This window comes from Pseudopipra pipra, chromosome 5 (assembly GCF_036250125.1).
Source record: "Pseudopipra pipra isolate bDixPip1 chromosome 5, bDixPip1.hap1, whole genome shotgun sequence".
Lineage (NCBI taxonomy): Eukaryota > Metazoa > Chordata > Aves > Passeriformes > Pipridae > Pseudopipra > Pseudopipra pipra.
The window spans coordinates 14,733,410-14,751,164 of NC_087553.1; the positions used below are offsets into that span (position 1 = coordinate 14,733,410).

The 17,755-nt window shown below is 47.9% G+C and overlaps 1 protein-coding gene across 5 annotated transcripts in view; it reads left to right on the plus strand.

The window, feature by feature from the left end:
• Window positions 1–17,755, plus strand: part of SLC6A12 (solute carrier family 6 member 12) — a 41,734-nt gene that overhangs the window by 74 nt on the left and 23,905 nt on the right. Inside the window, exons 2-7 of one of the 5 annotated variants that reach the window (XM_064654613.1) lie at window positions 125–194; window positions 2,585–2,740; window positions 9,436–9,632; window positions 13,205–13,339; window positions 14,667–14,807; window positions 16,208–16,295. In XM_064654613.1, coding sequence (XP_064510683.1) covers window positions 2,700–2,740; window positions 9,436–9,632; window positions 13,205–13,339; window positions 14,667–14,807; window positions 16,208–16,295 — 602 coding nt within the window. In that variant the 5' untranslated portion in view covers window positions 125–194; window positions 2,585–2,699. Of the gene's footprint in view, window positions 1–6; window positions 195–2,584; window positions 2,830–9,435; window positions 9,633–13,204; window positions 13,340–14,666; window positions 14,808–16,207; window positions 16,296–17,755 lie in introns of those variants that run through there. The other 4 variants (XM_064654615.1, XM_064654614.1, XM_064654616.1 and 1 more) reach the window with 4 other exon arrangements.

Consider the following 17,755-nt stretch of genomic DNA (forward strand, 5'->3'; position numbering starts at 1 on the left):
GGGTGATAATTTGGTGGGGGGAGCTGGTGGAAGGGGAGGGACAGGAGGAGGAGAGAGGGTAGTCTCTGCCTAAACTCTTCCTGTATCTCTTTGGCACTCGGTGGATTCCCTGCCTGGATTCCAGTGGGACGGGAAAGGACAGGACAAGATAGAACGGGAGGGGCTTGCCTGGGGGAGACCTGCGCAGGGTTCAGGTGAGTTGGGCGTTTGCTCGTTGAGCAGATCTGGCTGGATGTGTGTGTCACACCGGGAGTGCCAGTGCCTCCGGTCCTCCCTGCTCAATGCCAGTGCTCTGGAGAGTGGTCCAGCAAATCTGCAAGGGGAAAATCTTCCCAGCGTTAAACAAAGGAAGAGAGAGATGGAAAATAAGGAGCAAATAATCAGTTTGGATCAACCCAGGGAAGAGGTTTTTCTTTCAATGATTCCTATAGGAAAGGACAGGCAGAGATGCTGCTGGGGGGCTGCTGGGAAGCTGAGAGCAAAGAGATGCCTGAAGGATGGATAATTGGTACTGAAGGTTGTGGCAGCAGAGAGAGAGAGAAAAGTACTCAGCAGAAAGATTGAGAAGAGAGATGAGAGCAAGCCAGATAAGGACAGGGATGAAGGGCAGATGACTAGTGATAATAGGTACAGGAGCAAAGGTGCTAGGAGTGAAGTAGGCTGTAGGCATTTCAGCTACTGCAAATATGAGTCAGTGACTCCCTCTCTTCCTGTGCTGCCCTGCAGAAGTGCTGGCCTTAAAGTATTTACTTGGGGGCTGCAGCTCTAAAAGATGTACCTGGTAATGTGCTCCTTTGCTCTTCTTTCCACCAAGGCTTCATCAAATTTGCCTCTGAGTAGGGGTGAGGCAGGGAGACAGCATAGTTTCTGCATGTGCTAAACTCTGAGGATCTTGGGCATTTTTGTAAACAAACCCAAGCGGAACATGTGGGGGTTTCATAACACCTGATCTGTGTCTTCTTAAATCAACAGTGCTTTTAAAGTAATCACTGTTAGTCAAGGTTTCCACCCAATGCCATTGGAAATGCCATTGCCCTAGTTTTTCCTCTTTGGCAGCTGCTGATATGAGAGGCTGAACCTTGGACCTGACCTTTGAAGCTCTTCAACAGCCCAGTTTTGCTGGATTCATGGGTGCAGATGTGGCCCTTGCAGAGGGCAGGTTAGAATGTCCTGTGCCATATCTCTGTTTGACGGTGCTCCTGGGCAGGGCTATAGGAAAGTTTTGGTGCCCCAGGCCGGAAAGCAGACGCCTTGCCTCTCAGAGGGTGCAGGTGGGTTGCAGTCCCATGGCATTACAGTGTGGTGTTACAGCAGGCACTGCTGGAAGGCACTTATGGCACTGCTGGAGTCATAGTCTCCATGCACCTCTGCCTGCACTGATTTCACCTGGTGTGACTTGTCCTGAGCACCAACTGGAGATGGCTGAGCCTGCCCAGAGTCCACCAGGTAGATCCCCAGCCTGCACCTGAGCAGGACACAAGGTGCTGGGCTCCCCATGCAGGACTGAGCAGTGTGGGGACAATCATGGTAGGGAGCTCCTGCAGCTGTGCTCTGCTGCTCTGTGATGTCTGCACACACATCTGGGCTGAGACACTGGGCTCTGCCACATCAGCTGTTGGGCTCCCCTTGTCCTCCGTGTGAGAGGCATAAAGCAACGTGGTGTGCCTTAACCTTGACTGCCTTTTGGGAGAGTTTTGCTTGAGTGTGCTTCCCTCACGCTCCCCCTTTCTCATCACTGACAGCAAGTGCCCTCAGGCTGCGTTTTTGGGAGGTCTGGCAGGGTGTGCCCGCCTGGGGGAGTTTAGATACAACTGCCTACAGCAGCGTGATGCCAAATTCCCTGTGCTGCTCTCCCACCTCTGAACCATTGGCTGCAGTGCTGGCTCTTCTGCTCTCTTGCTCCAGTGGCTTTGCTGCCCCATCCTTCCCTAACCCCTTGGCCGCCAGGCTCAGGCTGCACACAGGTGGCCAAGCCTTCAGGGCTGGCAGCCTCTGTCTCTTCACCTGACCTGCCCAGGGCTGCCAGGTGCTGTGCCTTGCTCTGTGAAATTGCTGCCCTGGCGAGGTGGCAGCTCTGTAGCCACCATGTCGAGTCCTGCAGACTCTGTCCTCTCCCCGTGGGGCACCTTGGGGCTGCACCACAGGTTGCTACCCCTCTGTGCCCCTGTGGGGCCTGTTTGCAGAGCGGGTGCTGGAGCAGCACAGCTTTCACACTCTGTGCTGTTCACCTGCTCTGCTCCTCCAGCCGGTGACAGGAGCTGTGCTGTCCCCTTGGCTGTGCACAAGGACCTCTGAGCAAGCCACAGGACTTCAGCTAGACACCTCCAGCCACCAGGGAGGTGAATCTAGGGGCTCCCCTGGGGCCAAGCTGGCTCTGTGTCTATAGGAGACCTGTCACTGTGGTGCCCTGTAAGAAGGATGGATCCTGCTGTGGATGGGCCTCTTGCTGTGTTGCAGAGAATACAACCAGACTATGGGCTGAGTGGAGGTCTCAAGAGTATCTGTTTTTATGCAAAGACTGGTTTCTGGCCATATTTACACACCGTTTATGGACTTCATCAGTTAGTCTTGACTTTTTTTCTAGGTTAAAGAAAGAAGACCCCCGTGTCTCTGTAGCTCAGAGCAGGCATGGTGAACCATGGACACTGACAGAGACTGATCTGGCCCTGAGAACAACAGCCTACACTGATTTTAGCAAGATGTTTGCCACTGATCCTCAGGAAAGTCCGGCCACTTTTAGGTACTTAGGAGGATCTCCTGTTCTGGCAGTAGAAGACAGGCCAGGAGCCATTTGGTACCCTCCTGAGCTGGGGGTGTGTGCTCTGAAGGGTAATGCTCTATAATCCTTGCAGCTTGTACTGCAGATGTACATGTCATTAGCAAACTCTCATTTGCTTCTTATCTCACTCTTTCTGGTGCCAGTAAGTAGCAAACTCTCTGACTGCAGAAGCATTGCTCTTATTTCACATTGGAGAAAATATAGGCAGAATCTGATCCTTGTAACAGCCTCCTGTGCCCCATGAACCTTGCTGAACAGATGCTTTGAGAATACCCTGCAGCCCACAGAATCTGGAAGTTAATTAGAAAGTGTACAGAAGCCAAGTAGCTTTCAACAGTTCAAAACGAAAGGCATTTTAATTTCAGCTGCTGTCCTCTAGTTGATCAGTCTTTCTCGTGCTACATCTTTCCTTGTCTTTTTGCTTTTTGCAGCTGGAGTGAGCCATTCTCCAGCAGCACCTGGGTTTGGAAGCAGCCATCCCTGCTCTCTTAGATTGGCTGGAAAAGACTTCCTTCTACTGCTAATATTTTCCTGTCCATCTTGCAGAAATGACCTATTCCAGTAGCAGCCCCCACTCACTAATTTAACTGGGTTTGTTCCTCAAGCTGTACCTTGGCACCACTGTTCCTCTCTGAGCCCTGATTTTCTCTCTCTGCTCCCACAGCCGCCCCCGCCTCCTGCCATCAAAATGCAGTGCAGGATTTCAGCTGCCGACTAACTGCTGGCTCTGATTGTGCAACCAGAGAATTTTCTGTGTCCTCCTGCTCCTCCTTTTGTAACAGCCTGCTTTGCTTTCTGATTCCTCCCTCCCCACCTTAAATTGCAATTTACGTCCTTGGTTGCTTCTTGTTTCAAAGTGAAACCAAGAAACATAAATGCAGTGCAGCTGCCTGCATTGTCACCTGTGATTCTGCAGCCCAGGCAGCACCTACCAGTGTCCAAAGGAGCTTTAACACTGTGCTTCCTCTAATAAGTGCTACTGGCTGCTTTTTAAAGACATCTCTGTTTGCAGTTGTCTCTGTTTCACTATTCCCTCTTGAGATTGTCCTCTTCTCGTTTGCCTTAAGATAAATCAGGAGAAGAGGTCAAACGGAGGATGTTAACTTCCCAGCAGTAGAAGCTTCTGTCTTGACAGCAGTCAGGAACAGGCAGTAAGGTTCAGGAAGAAAAGCTTTAGGAGAATTGCCATTGGCTTCTTCCTCTGGTGTCAAAACTCCATGTGGCTTTACTCTCAACTTTCTCGTTTCTCTCTTGCTCCTTATCTCACCTGAACAACTCTGAAAAAGCCCTTTTTTTTACCCCGGGGGAGGCTGAGGATACCACCATGTTTTGCTTTCAAATGACACTTTCTCTTCATATGCTCCTCTTCTTCTGATTCCTGCCTCTCCTCTTTAGTGGCATCTTGTTTCCAAATAAAGTCAAAAAATGCTGTTCTCCTGCATATCTGCATTGTGTGTTCAGCACATCAGACCCAGCGGGTGAGTGTCCAGAGCACTTCAGAGGTGTCTTTGCTTTTCCTTGCCTTTTGTGACCATACTTGAAGAATCCCGTGGTGGTAGGTGTGGGACAAACAAAGTCCAAAATCTGTGACCAGAGGGAGACTTGAGTTACCTCATTCAAATGTTGAAGAAGGGAACTTGTTGGTCTATGTTTATGGATGCCTGCATGCTGCCTGTTCTTCTTCCAGAACCTGTGGGAATCCAAGTGTTCTTATTTTTTCAGCAGTAAATCTTTTTGGGAAAAAATGTGGCTGCTTCCATGCACCATGCCCAGCCCTGTACCATTTCACACAGAGCTGCCTGTTGCACTGGGCACAGAGGAAGCCTCCTACTCTGTAGGAAGATGACAGACTGCAGGTCATTCCTGTGAAGGGTACTCCAGGCCTGGCAAAAAGCACCTCCTCAAAGTGCTGAGGGCTGAAAATACAGCAAAGCACCTCTAGAAGAGACTGTTGAGTTCAGAGGGAGCTGAGAAGGGGAGGTGGTGGTGGTGGCTGAGTGGGTCCAGGAGAGGGGTAGACTATGGATTGTATCAGATGGTATCTTAAAAGTTGGAAAAACTTTTTGGCAGAGGGAAAAAAGAGGCTGGGAATGAAAGAGTCATAGGATTTTTCCCCCAAAATTTGGTGAAGAACAGCAGAAAAGGTGCAGGTGAGCAGTGAGGGGCACAGTCTTTACTTTGAACTCATATATTACGGAGAGGGGTATCCAAAGGGAGAGGAAAATGTCTACCTGTCAGGAAGGATGTAACACAGTAGATGGCTGCGGCTGCCGTGGGAGAACCAAATTGTTCTTAGCTGGAAACAAGAAGTTATTTGAGTCCCCATCTGGCCCCAGAACATATAGGGCAGGGGGGCACAGTAGGATTAGATGTTTAGAAAGAGAGCCAGGAGGTAAATAAATAGGCTTTATCACAGAAACAGCAGGCAAAGCTGAGAGGGAAGTAGTGGGGATGTGTAATGCTGTGCATGGCTTTGTCTGGGAAAGGAGAAGCTGTAGTTCATGACATGAAGGACCAAAACTTTGGGCACCAGTTTTATCCATCATCTGTTCCCAGCTGAAGAGGTTTGACTTCATAACCAGGTTGCTTTCTCCCTTCTTAAAATAGGAAAATGAAGCCACAGGTGCTGCATCTCCTCTGCTGTTCTATGTTTGTCCAAGCTATGTTCCTCATTGCAGCATCACAGATTCTATCCTTTGTGTTAGCCTATTCAGGAGTCAAAGGACAGATGCAGAGTCAAAGTTCTGGTCCAGGTGTCCCTGGGGTGGAGGCTAGTGACAGGGCTGAGGCTGCAGGCTGTCACTCGTAGCATTCCCTTCCTGGGGCTTGGTGACAGGTGATTACCTGATTGTGATCTTCCCCTTCCCCCACATGTGAAACAGGTCTAACAAAAGAGAAGTAAAGCACAAATATTAGTAGAAATAGGCTGGCTCTTGCATCCACCTTACATTAAAAGAATAAAAGCAAAGAATTAGGTAAGTCATCTCCTGCCATCTTCCTGTGACATCCTCAATAAACCCAGACTTAAACATCATTGTACTTGATAATGTGCCCTGGACTGCAGCAAATTGGAATGTGCCAAGGACTGTGACAGATCAAACACATCTCATTAAGTATGTGTTACTTTTTCTCTCACATTTGACAGTGCGTGGAGCTCTGCTCCTCTCAAAGATGAGGAGGCTGTGCTGCAGCATCGGAATAAACTGATTAGCCAGCTGGCAGGCCTTGCTGCAGGCAGGCAGTGGGGAAAGGGGCCTTGCCTGAGCTTCAGAAGCTGAGAAATGGCTGGCAGGAGGACACGATGTTTCCACCTCCCTATGCAGCCCAGCAGGCGAGCTAAGGGAAGAGGGCAAAGCTGGGACTGGGAGGATCTCTGTGCTGGTGAGCTGCTGCTGCAAGCCAGCATTTAGGGTGTGTGCCTTGATACTACCTTCTTAAAATGTGGGGTTTGAGGTTTGTATGAGGCTGTTAGAGGGCTGATTGACCTTTACACTCATATGTAGATCTATATGTGTTAGAGCCCTTGCTGGGTTTGGGACTATGCAAGCCATACCAGTAAATAGGTGCTTTCCAGCATATGAACTATAAAGGGCAAGGGCTGGAGATAAAATGGAGATTGATTCCTTAGTGCCCTCACGCATCTGCATTTGACACTGAAACTGGTTATGCCCACTGCAGTACTGCCCATATATAAGCTCATATAGGAAATAACTCTAAAACCCTCTCAACTTTATAAGGAATCAGGATCTTATGCAATGTTTTCGAAGAGGCAGCTGTGTTAGCCTGGAGGACGCTCTTCACTGACCCCTGATTACTCTCTTCCTTGGTTTGTGCTCCCCTCATTCTTGCTGCAGCCTCTATTACAGTGGTTGATGCTTTGCAGGAGATTCATCCCTTTACGTTCAGAGTCCATGGATATCTGCTGAGGATTTCAAAGCAAATAGGATGGGCCCTTCAGGAAAGCAGATGGGGGAACAAAGACTGTTGTTGCCTTGGGCACTTAGAGAGCAAGTGGTGTATTGCACTGTGAGATCTGATTTCCTTTCTTTGCTTGAATAACAGAGGGAGGAAACATGTCTGTGTTAAAGAACTACTTGTTTTGCTGTGAACATTCATTAGAAGTTGTCTTTTCATACGCAAGCATGTTTCTTTGCCCGAGGGCCTGATATATCCAGAGGGTTTGCATTTAGGAAATCATTTCATTACTTTGATAATGATGCTGTCTTGTGTGGGGTAAGTGCCAGCAGAGCCAATCAGTTCCTGTTCCTGCTTCCCCCTTGCCTCACTGGAAACTACACCAAAACAAGTGCTGTGGTGTTCCTTGGCTGCTGGGACAGTTAGATGTTAGAGTCTACATGTGTGCTTTTATTTTCAGCTAGGTCATATTCCCTGGTAGTCCCTACTCCTCATGCGATATCTCATGCCCTGATGCTGGTCCACAGGGAGATGACTGGAGAGAGACTAGGCATAAGGAGGGAGGGAATAGGTCCTGGTGCAAAGGGTGGATAGATAGATTTGGTGGTCCTATAAGGTAAAGGACATCAAAGGTGACAAGATCCTGCTCACCACTGAGTTGCTGACTGGGAGAGGTCCCTGGCCTGAGCTGCCTCCAGAGCTGTGCTCGGACTTTGCCTGGGAGAGAGCAAGTTGAAGTAGTTCAGAGCAGATCTGGGGGCAGTGGAAGTGTTAAGCAGTGTGGGTGATGCAGACTGCTGTCCCTGTTGCTCCCCAGAGATGGGGATGTCCCCTTAGGTGGCACAGAAGGAATGATAGATGTGCCATTAAAAAAAACCCTGGTGAACCACTAGCAAATTGAATCTGTAAGTTACTACTGAAGGAACCAAGCCCTGATTTCTTTGCAGTCTCAGATGCTGGAAATGGAAACAGAGATGCTGCTGCTTTGTTTCCGGTGTAGTTTCCCAATCCCAACATGGCAATGTGTATCCCTTGCTGATGCCAATCACTCTATCAGAGGCCATGTGCTTACTAATAATGCCACCAGTGAGATGTAGCTAAAATTAGGACTTCCCTGTCATGGTTCACCAGATTCCCTGCTCGTGTTAGGTCTGTGCTTTCTGTCAGGACTGACATGTGCATCCCTACCTCAGGAAACTCACTAGAGGAAGATTTTGAGAAGAATTTTTTTAGCTGTGACAGAGGGAGCTTTCTCTCTTCATGCTTTCATTTCTTCTTACAATCAAATGCCTGTAACAACATGAAAATGTTGTTGAAAAGAAGATTCAGTCTGGTCTGTGTGAATTTTGATTAGATTTAAAGTAACTAGCCAATAAAAGGACTTTGTGTATGGTAGAGAATTGCATCTTTTAACAAGCAACCACTAACATTGCTGGGGCCTCTGGTGGTCTAGTGGTTAGAGTGCAGGACTCTCACCGCTGCGACCTGGGTTCAATTCCCGGCCCCCCGGGCAGTTGGAGCTCGTCAGCCTTGTAAGGCAATCCAGCTACGTCCTGGGGACCTCACTGCCACTGTCCAAGCTTTGCTCGGCCCCGGCAGATGAACCTCAGGATTAAAGGGTGGGCTCAGTTCAGCGCACGCTGTGTCTCACCTAAAAAATCCACTGCGCAGGCTCGAAGGGTTTATGACCTTTCCCAAATCTTCGCTTGCGAAGACTGGCCATTAACTAACATTGCTTCATTAAGATGATGCTAAATGTAATGCAGGATTTAGTAGAGACTGGAAAATGTCTTAATTGTGCCACTCTGGAGGCCCAACCACATTCAACATATCTCTTCCAACAGTAACTTTGCTCTGTGTTTTCACCTCTGGGCTTCTTCCCGCTGATATTTTCACTGCAGCACTGGACTTGTCTAATCTCAGAACTCCCTTGCTCAGACATGAAACACCTCACAAGTATGAGGCCCTTTTGCTTACCCCAGAGGCTTTGTTTCCTTGCCCTGTATTCTTTGAAAGGTTGGGCAAAGGTGGAGGATTGGTGCTGGTGCCTGCTTGTTAGTGAAGAGAGCCTGGGTCAAATAAGTGCCTGTGCACTGCTGCGTTGTCAGGCTGTGGTAGTGTAATGTGGTGTCCAAGGGGACAAAGACAACACTCCTACCAGTGCCTTGAGGTAAGACAGTAGGTTGTCCATTCTTGTTCAGACTATTAATCTTATTAACATTTCTCTCCTGCCATCTAAAACCAGAAGAAGACAGTTGTTGTATAAAGCACACTGGGAGAAGAAACTCCTTCTGCCTCCATTCCCTGCTTCAGCTCCAGCACCTGTTCTCTTCCTCTGAAATGCTGTTTCCAATTTAACAGGCCAGGTCTCAGCAATGATGGAGGTGCAGAGCACTTAGTCAGGGGCAGATGGGAAGGATGAAGAAGGGGGCTGTGGGCAGGGAAGGGTGAATTCAGGGGTGAGTCCAGTAAAGGGGTAGTGTGGGTGGGTTCATCTCGCCTGATCAGTGACCTTTCCTCTGTCTCTTCAGCACAGACATAACTTGGGGATAATACTTTGTGCTGACACTAAAGAAACCATTTTCTGGAGGATAATGGAACCTCAGGCTGACACAAGGAACACAACTATTGTGGTGACAGGTCCCCTCCCTCCCTCTTCCCACCAGCTTGTCCTGCAGTGGCTCTCTACATTCTGCAGCAGCTCTCTACATCCCATGTTCTCCTTTTCTTCTGTCCCACAGAGCCATGACAAGAGCTGTGCCTAAAGAAGGAGAGGCCAATGGGGCCATTGCAGGTCCTGAAGAGACAAAAGTGGAGGAAATGGAAGAGAGAGGCCAGTGGCGTAGCAAAGTGGAGTTTGTGCTGTCTGTGGCGGGGGAGATCATTGGTCTGGGTAACGTGTGGAGGTTCCCATACCTCTGCTACAAGAATGGTGGTGGTAAGTTCACAGCATGCATGAGATGTTCTAGATCTGTAGCCATGACAAGAGATATGTGCATGCCTGAACCTGTTTCTCTTATGCCTCATGTGCCCCAACATGCACTCCCTTATCTTCTCCTCCAGCAAGTTAGCTCCTGCCAAACCCAGGAGGAATAAAAACTGAGGGGTGAATTCAGCTGTCCAGCAGGTACTGTTTCTGAAAGCAGCAATCTCAAGTTTGGATGCTGAATTAACTATATTAACTTCTTAAGGCCCTTGGGTATCTCAAGAAATTGGTGGTCTTTGGAAACTATCAAGTGCTGTGAATGGTCAGAAAGCCATCAGCAGCCTCCTCCTACACAATTCCCTTTTCCTACTCCCTGTGTTACCTCCACCTCTCTCAGGCCCTTCCTCACAGAGGAAAAGCTTAGATGGTGCTGGTATCCTTGCCAAGACCTGATACTCCTTAGGAGGACATTTCTCCCTTTTTCTCAGGAGCAGTTCCCCCAGCCATCAAACCACTACTAGGAAAACCCATGGAAGGGTTCATTCACCTTCCCCTTTGTCTCTTTGCATGGCTCTCCTTTTCCAGTAGCACTGCAGTAAGATCATTACGTGGTTAAAAATTAAACTTTCTCATAACAATAAAATGAAACGGAAGGGAATAATTGACTGTCACTAACTTTTCTTGGTGAATCAAAATCAACTTTGTAAAAGAAAAGGAGGAATAACAAATTACATGTCAAATACAGCAATAACTTCTCTTTTGTTCTTGTTCTCTAGAGACACCTTGAAATAACACTCTGGGACTTGCTTGTTCCCCCCACTTTAAAATTCCTTTCTCTGCAAACCATGCCACAAATGCCTTTTTTGTCCAAGGTGCCGTGAGCTTTCACCAATAGATGAATGGTTCCACTGTAGTTTATCCCAGGACTTCCAAATTCCAAATCAAATGGGAGACAATACAATGAGTCCTCTAAAACAAAGAGGGGCTGGGTAAGAAATAGTTAAAGAAAATGGAATTGAGTTTTTCTTAAACCTGGGATGGTTTTTAGCAGATCCTCCAGTCTCCTTTTCCTGTGTTTTGATGGGAGGCACTGGAGGCACCAAAAGCAAGTCAGACCAGCATGGGTTAGTAAACACTGGGGGTGCCTCTGATTGAATAGCCCATTCTGCAGGGATGCTTTGAGAGAGGAGTCATGGGTTTTGCATGGAAAATTTCTTCCTGAGCTCAGATGATATCTTTGCATAGTTTATGCCTATGGTATCCGGCTCAGCAGTCCTTGCAATTTTTATGATAATTAGTGTAAGTGAAAAGGCTACTTTTGTTCACTTTAGATACCTATTGAATAACATTTTTTTTTTTAAATTAAACTACTCTGGAATATCTAAAGCTGCAATTCAGAGGGCAACAAGGCTAGGCTTGGGAAAGATTAGGATGGGAGAGGCCTTCCCTCACAGCTCACATGCTGCCTTTGCAGAAGGTATGCCACTGCTGTACAAGGTACAATTCTCTCTCCAGGGCTCTAGGGAACCAGGTAACTGACAAACTTGTGTGGGACAAGGCACTGTCTTTCCTATGACACTCAAAGGTATTCTCATCATTGGAAAAGTCCTTGAAATGGCAAAGAAGGCATTTTCCACCTATAATTGTTGCATCCCCGTCCCTCCTCCTCAAACTGGAGACGGCTGTCCTGTCAGCTTTCTCCACCTTCAGATGTACTGAGATGGTTATGAAGTTGTAAGAGAGATGTAAGAAACAACAGCACTAATTTGCTGTAAAGCAACCAACTGTAGCCTTACCTATGGCTGCACTATCAAATTTGATCTAATTGCTCAGCATCCTGAACTTGCTGTTGTCTCATAAGGAAAAAGAATCTGTTTCTGGGGGCCCCTCAGTCCTCCAGCGGAGCAGCAAGTTGAGGAGGGGATCACAACTGGAGTTTCAGCTGGTAACTGCTCTGGGATGGTTACAAGAGACAAGGCAACAGAGGTTTAACAAAGCCCTCGTTGCTCAGAGACCACAATGGGTCAACCTCTGAGACAAATGGTATCAGAGGAGAGAGTCTGGAATCTGCTGAAAGACTCATCTGTGTGCAGGATGATAAAGCTGTCTTGCAGATTTGGCAAACAGATAGATGCCTTGCAGCACCAAAAGCAGCAGCTGCCTCTAGTTCAGCACATGCAGCTCCCTGTCCCTGCTCTGCAACCCTGGACTGACCCTGAGAACCAGCCTCCTTCCCTCTGGCCCCGGGTCTCCTGCAGCTACACACAGCTGTGTTTAGGGGAAAATTTGGATGTTCCTTGTTATTGTAACATTGTTGGCTTAAAAACAAGGGCAAGTGTTCCCAATTGCTAATTGTCATAGGAAGGGATTTCAGTGCAGATGCCTGGTGCTGGCAGGAGAGGAAAGGGCCTGGGGGGGAACAATGTCTGGATTTGGCTGAGAAAGGGACCCTCACTGTGGTTGCAAGCACTGGTAGCGAGAGCTACCCATGACCAAAAGTTTACTGTGTGGAGTGGCAAGACCTTGACAGTTGTTTCAGCGGGGAAGACAGTTGCCTTAGCTTGTTTGGAGCAGAGTGAAAGTGTGAAAACCTACACTAAAGATCAGGAGAAAGGCAGTGAGGTGACAGAAGGAAGGTCAGCTGTGAAAATGACATCTCAGGACCAGTTTTGAACAGAGCAGTGAATTTACTGGGTGTTTTGGTTTGGCAGCAGAACTGAAAAGAAGGAAAAAAGATTCAGACAGCTAACAGGGCATTAAACTACTTTTTATAGGGCATTCAACTTTGATGTTTTTGTTTTTGTCTTTTCTGATGCTTTGCTTATGTTGGTCATTGTTTCTGGAAAAATCCTGCTTTTACTCTCCTTCTTCCATTTCCTCAAGGGTTAATCTGAGTTCTATTTTAGGCTGATTTCTCTTAAGACATTACTCTACATTGTAATAAAAAATTGATTTCAAAGGGAAAAGTTAACCTTCTTCATTTTGAAAATGCTGGAAAGATACTCTGTTACCCTTCCCCTATTTCCATTCTTTTGGTGCAAACTGCTTTTCAAATTTGACATGAAATATACCTCAAGTAAATTTATATCCTGGCAAATTTATTACTTAGTAAGAAATGTCACCAGCCCCCAGGTTTGTATCCTCTGGGCAAGTGGGAGTTTTGCTGTGACTCTTGTGAAAGGCAGAACAAATGTGGTTATGTGAAACAAAGACTTAGTTGGTTCACCCCACTCCTGCTGAAAACTGGAATGAGGTCAGGAGCATGAAGCAGGGAGAACTCCAGCACTGCCTTTTTTTTTACTTTTTTTTATCCCCTTATCTGGCTACTCTTTACCTTTAGGTTTTGGCCAAGAACAAATGCAGAAGTACTGCATTTGGCAGTAGACAGACCACCCTTGTATTTTTTTCTGAAAAATGATGGTGTTGGAGACCTTGCCTCTCTAGCACAGGTTGCACAGTTAATTCAGAGAAATATTTGTGTTTATCTAGCTGATTCCAGCTGTGGCCCCAGGTACCTGGCAAGGAGTGGTGAGAATAAGGTTTTTGAAGAGGTTTCTGAGGGAGCATCTTACCTCTCTCTGCAGGAGCCTTCCTCATCCCTTACCTCATCTTCCTCTTCACCTGTGGGATCCCCCTGTTCTTCCTGGAGACGGCGCTGGGGCAGTACACGAGCCAGGGAGGGGTCACTGCCTGGAGGAAGATCTGTCCCATCTTTGAAGGTCAGTCAAGTTACAGGATTTACTGGCAGCACTTTCTAACAATTAGTGACTCACAGCCTTTTTCAGAAATGTTGTTATTATTATTCTTGTTTGTTTGTTTGTTTCTCCTTTATTCTCCCTCCCTTTCTCTCTCTCTCAGCCTTGTTATCCCTCCTGGTGACTGCTGTGTGTGCAGGGGCAGTTCCCTGACCCCTCTGGAGGTGACTGAGGGTGTGTGGTGCTGACCGGGGACTGTGCTGGTCCAGCTGAACTCCAGTCTCTGCTTTCAGAAGCTCAGAGCCTGGGAGAGAGTAGAAACTGGATGGCCAGCTTGCAGGAGGAGGATGGAAGTGTCAGTACATAAACACCTGCATGTAGTCCAGGACTAATAGTGAGAAGAGGATGAGGAAAGCTGGCTGGTTTATAGTGCTTTCCCTGCCCATTGAAGTGTCCAGGCTGCTGTGGCAGCTTTTGCAGGCTGGCATCATCCAAACTGGAGGGAATCACGTTGCATGTACTGGTCTGACAGCCCAGAGATGGCATGGGGTTTAGGTTAAGGCACAGATATAAGAATCACGACTTCTGGAGCCCTTGGGAAGGTTGTTTAATGGCATTAATGTATTAATGAATCTGATTTCCTCAGTTCTGCTGTCCAGAGGAGAGCTTATTACCCACCTTTTGCAGACAGGGAAACCTGTGCTCAGGCAGACTGCAGGCCTGGTTAGTTTGTTTGAGCACGGGCGTGCAGCCCTGTTTGAAACTCCCTGGGGACTCTGGGACCTCCTGCACTGGAGACCTCTGGCACAGGCCTGGAGGTGAACCGCAGTGGCATCTCGAAGGTCACTGACAACCAGTTTTAAAGGAATGAGTTGGGCCTTTCTGGCCTGAGTATGGTTCTGATGTCTCAGCGAGCAATGGGCACAGTCAGCACAAGACCAGTGCTGTGCTCCCAGGTCTGTACCTTGGCCCCTGCACCTTACTACATGTATATTGCTGCGAGAACATTTTTTTCCTGAGTCTTCCCAGGAGTAAGAGATTCACCTGCATTTCTTTTCTTTAAAGGCTAGAGCTGGTTTTCCTGAAGGAGAGGCACTGCAATGCAGTGGCACTGTAGTGGTCAAAACATTTTTTTCACATCAGCGTAAAGTTTTCTGGATGTTCCAATGTAGACCTGTCTAGACATACCAACAATGTGTCCTGTCTGCATGCACAGTCTCAAAATCTTTTCTCTTTCCCTTATGTAGGTCTTACCCTATTGTCTAGTGAGCCATGTTATTGGTGTTGCAAGCCTGATGTGTTGGGAGTTGGTTGGCAGTCCCATCCTCACCTCCTTTGCTTTCCTTCACAGGAATTGGATATGCCACACAAATCATTGAGTGGTATCTGAATATTTACTACATTGTCATCTTGTCCTGGGCACTCTTCTACCTGTTCAGCTCCTTCAATTCAGTGCTACCATGGGCTAGCTGCAATAACCCCTGGAACTCAGGTACAGCTTTTACCTTCTTTCCGATGCCCAGAAATTATTTGGGATTTGTAGAAAATATTTTTTTTCTTTGAATAAGAAGCTCTTATGAGCTGCAATATGATTTCACAAAAAAAAAAAATCTGCATTTTCTGGCAAGTGGGAGAGGTAGGTGGGAGAGTTTTCAAGCCAATCTTGAGTCCTCCTCATGTGGCAGGAGCTTTTTATTAGCTCTGGTACAACAATTTATCTTACAGTTCCCTTACTCCACTCCTTCAGAGTTACTGGGACAGTTGTTGCCAATGCCTGAAGAGTTTCCTCTGCACTCGCAGCTTTTGGCTAAATCAGGCCAAGCCTGACCTGGAGAATTTTGCCAGTACAGGTCCCCAAGTGAAGGAACCAGTAACACAAAACTATAAGGGCACTGTTTTCCTGGTTTAATCAGATCCATACAGCCTCTATACCTTCACACTGGCCAGGGGTCTCATCTCCTCATGCCCAGAATTCATATAACTGCACCCAGCAGAGAAGACCTGGCTTTGGTTTTACTCAAGGCACTAGGAAGATAGGGTAGATGTGAAGCAATCCTCATGGACCTCATGTCCTTGACAGGACATTTTTAATGTGTTGAACAGGTTGTTTTGCTTGGCAGCAGCTTAGTTCCCTCCCCTTTTCTCTTGTCAGATGATCAGTTTCTGTGATGTGTTAAATTTTTCCACCCCATGGGCCATTCACTTACAGCTTCCTCTGCCCCTTCATCCCAGCAGAGGTAACCAGCCTTTTGAAGAGCTGATCCTATTCCTTCAGCTCCCCCAGCATGGTTTGTTTGTGAGGAAAGCCACAGATGTTATCTCAACAGACACAAGCTTCCCAGCCACATCTAGGTTTCCTTGTTTTTCCAGTGGATTGTCTTTTGCTGGCGAAATGCAAGATGAGGTGCCTTTCTTGGATGCATGGCATCTCCTCTGGTTTTAGTAATTTCACGCTGTGTAACAGAGTTGGGGATGGTAGAAGGGAACATCTGCAGTGTGTGTGAACATATGCATGCATGTGTGGACAGGGAATGGTACATGATGGGGGAAGAGAATGGGATTTTCTATCCTGGCTACTCATAGTGGCTATCCCTTGATAATCTATATTTTGCAGCCATCTGGATTCCATTTGGCAGGGAATGGTTCTCTCCTTCCCCTTTCCCTTTCCTGAAGCCCTCTGGCTACTGCTGTATTGGGATTCGTAGCTGGGGAGAGCCAGAGTTTAATGAGATGCTTAATGAGATGCAAAAGTTTAATGAGATGCTCTATAGCACAAGGTAAAGGATCTGTGTGCTGCCAGGTGAGGGTTAGGGTGCAGAGGGGAAGGAGCATCCCCCATGAAGGAGCCTTAGAGAATTTCTTTGGCTCATCAGCTTCCTTTTCTTTTGGTAGATCTCTGTGTGGACATTCTGAATAGATCCAGCCTGGACAACAGGACCTTGCCTGCGAACGCCACCTCCTCAATGATTGAGTTTTGGGAGTATGTGATCGCTTTCCCTCTGTTCAGGCTCCTCTCTCATCCAAAGGCTGCAGCTCTAGGAGTATCTGGGCGGTGGGCTGTGCATCTCTGTAGGACCGAGTGAGGTGCCACATGTCAGACCTGAACATGGGGAGCACAATGAGCTGCCAAGGAGATTGGCACAGAGCCCAGGGGCGTGAGGACTGGGTACACCCCACGGTGTGCCTGCCTGAGGGTGCTCATGTGCACGCCTGCACAGGCATGTTCTCTCTTTGGCACTGAGGTGCCTGGGTGAGTGTGGCCACCGAAAGAGGCACCAAAATCAGATGAGAAGTTGCTAGAAGCAGGGGATGCATGTGCTGGGTGTTGCAGGCTGCTGTTGGCAGGTGAGCATGAGGGGCCAGGGCAGACTGAACAGCCCTCTGCAGTGAAACAGAAAGGACCAAACTGCCTGTTCTCTTCTTCTGATCATGTCTTGCTTGCTGCCTAAGGGAAGTGGTCAATCAGGGTGCTCAGGATCATCCCTGGAGAGTGGGGATCTGAGATGCATTTGTGAGATGCCAGGGAGGAATTTGAGGAGGTTTGGTCACAGGGCTGGAGGCAATAAAGCATTGTCTGAGGGAGGGGTCTTGCAGCAGGCCAGACAGTGTCCCAGAGAGAGGCTGAAACAGCTGCTGGTGCCACACTACCTCTCCACACTCTACTGAGGAAGGTCTTGTAAAGAAGAGGGATGTCAGGGACTCAGCTTCAGCAGTTGGGACTTTTTGTTTGTTTGTTTGTTTGCTTTTGTCTCCCCCCCCATTTATGTGTCCTTAAGTGTCTCTGAAAGGGTTGAGTGTCCTTTGTCTGTTGCAGCCACCACAGGGCACATAGAAGATGATAAGCACCCACGGTTGCAGAAAGAGTCTGCACAGTGCTGGCCCCCCTCTCCTGCTCTGTTCTTTGCACACACTTTTTAGCGAGAGCTGAGACCCCTCTGATATGGTTGTTCAAGTTTTCTGCAGAGAGAGCAAGGGGACCTGAGGGGACTGGTTTGAAGAAGGGTGTGCAGAGGAATTGTAAGTGTGGGGTTGGGCTTCTGGGTGCTGCACGAGCTGCAGTGCTGAGCTCTCATGTGGCCCACCCTCACGAAGGTGAATCTTCAAGGAAGGAGGCTGAAGGAAGGGCATGGGAATCATAAAGATCATTTATGCTTATATATAGGGTGTCTGCAGTATATAAGGAGGAAGAGTGATGGCCTGGTGTGATGATGGCATTGGTGGCCTGCTTTGGGTTGAGTAGTCTGGCATCTGCCAGGGTGGGGGAGCAATGGGGAGCAGGTGTTGATTTTGTGCAGCTTGGGTCCAAAGGGCACAGCACCACGAGTTTGGAGAGTGGGAGAGTTTGGGCCAGCTACAAGACATGGTGGAGCAGCATCTGCAGAAATGAGGGAGAGGGGAGCCCTAGGCAGAGTTGGGGTGATTCACATGGCTGGGAGCCCT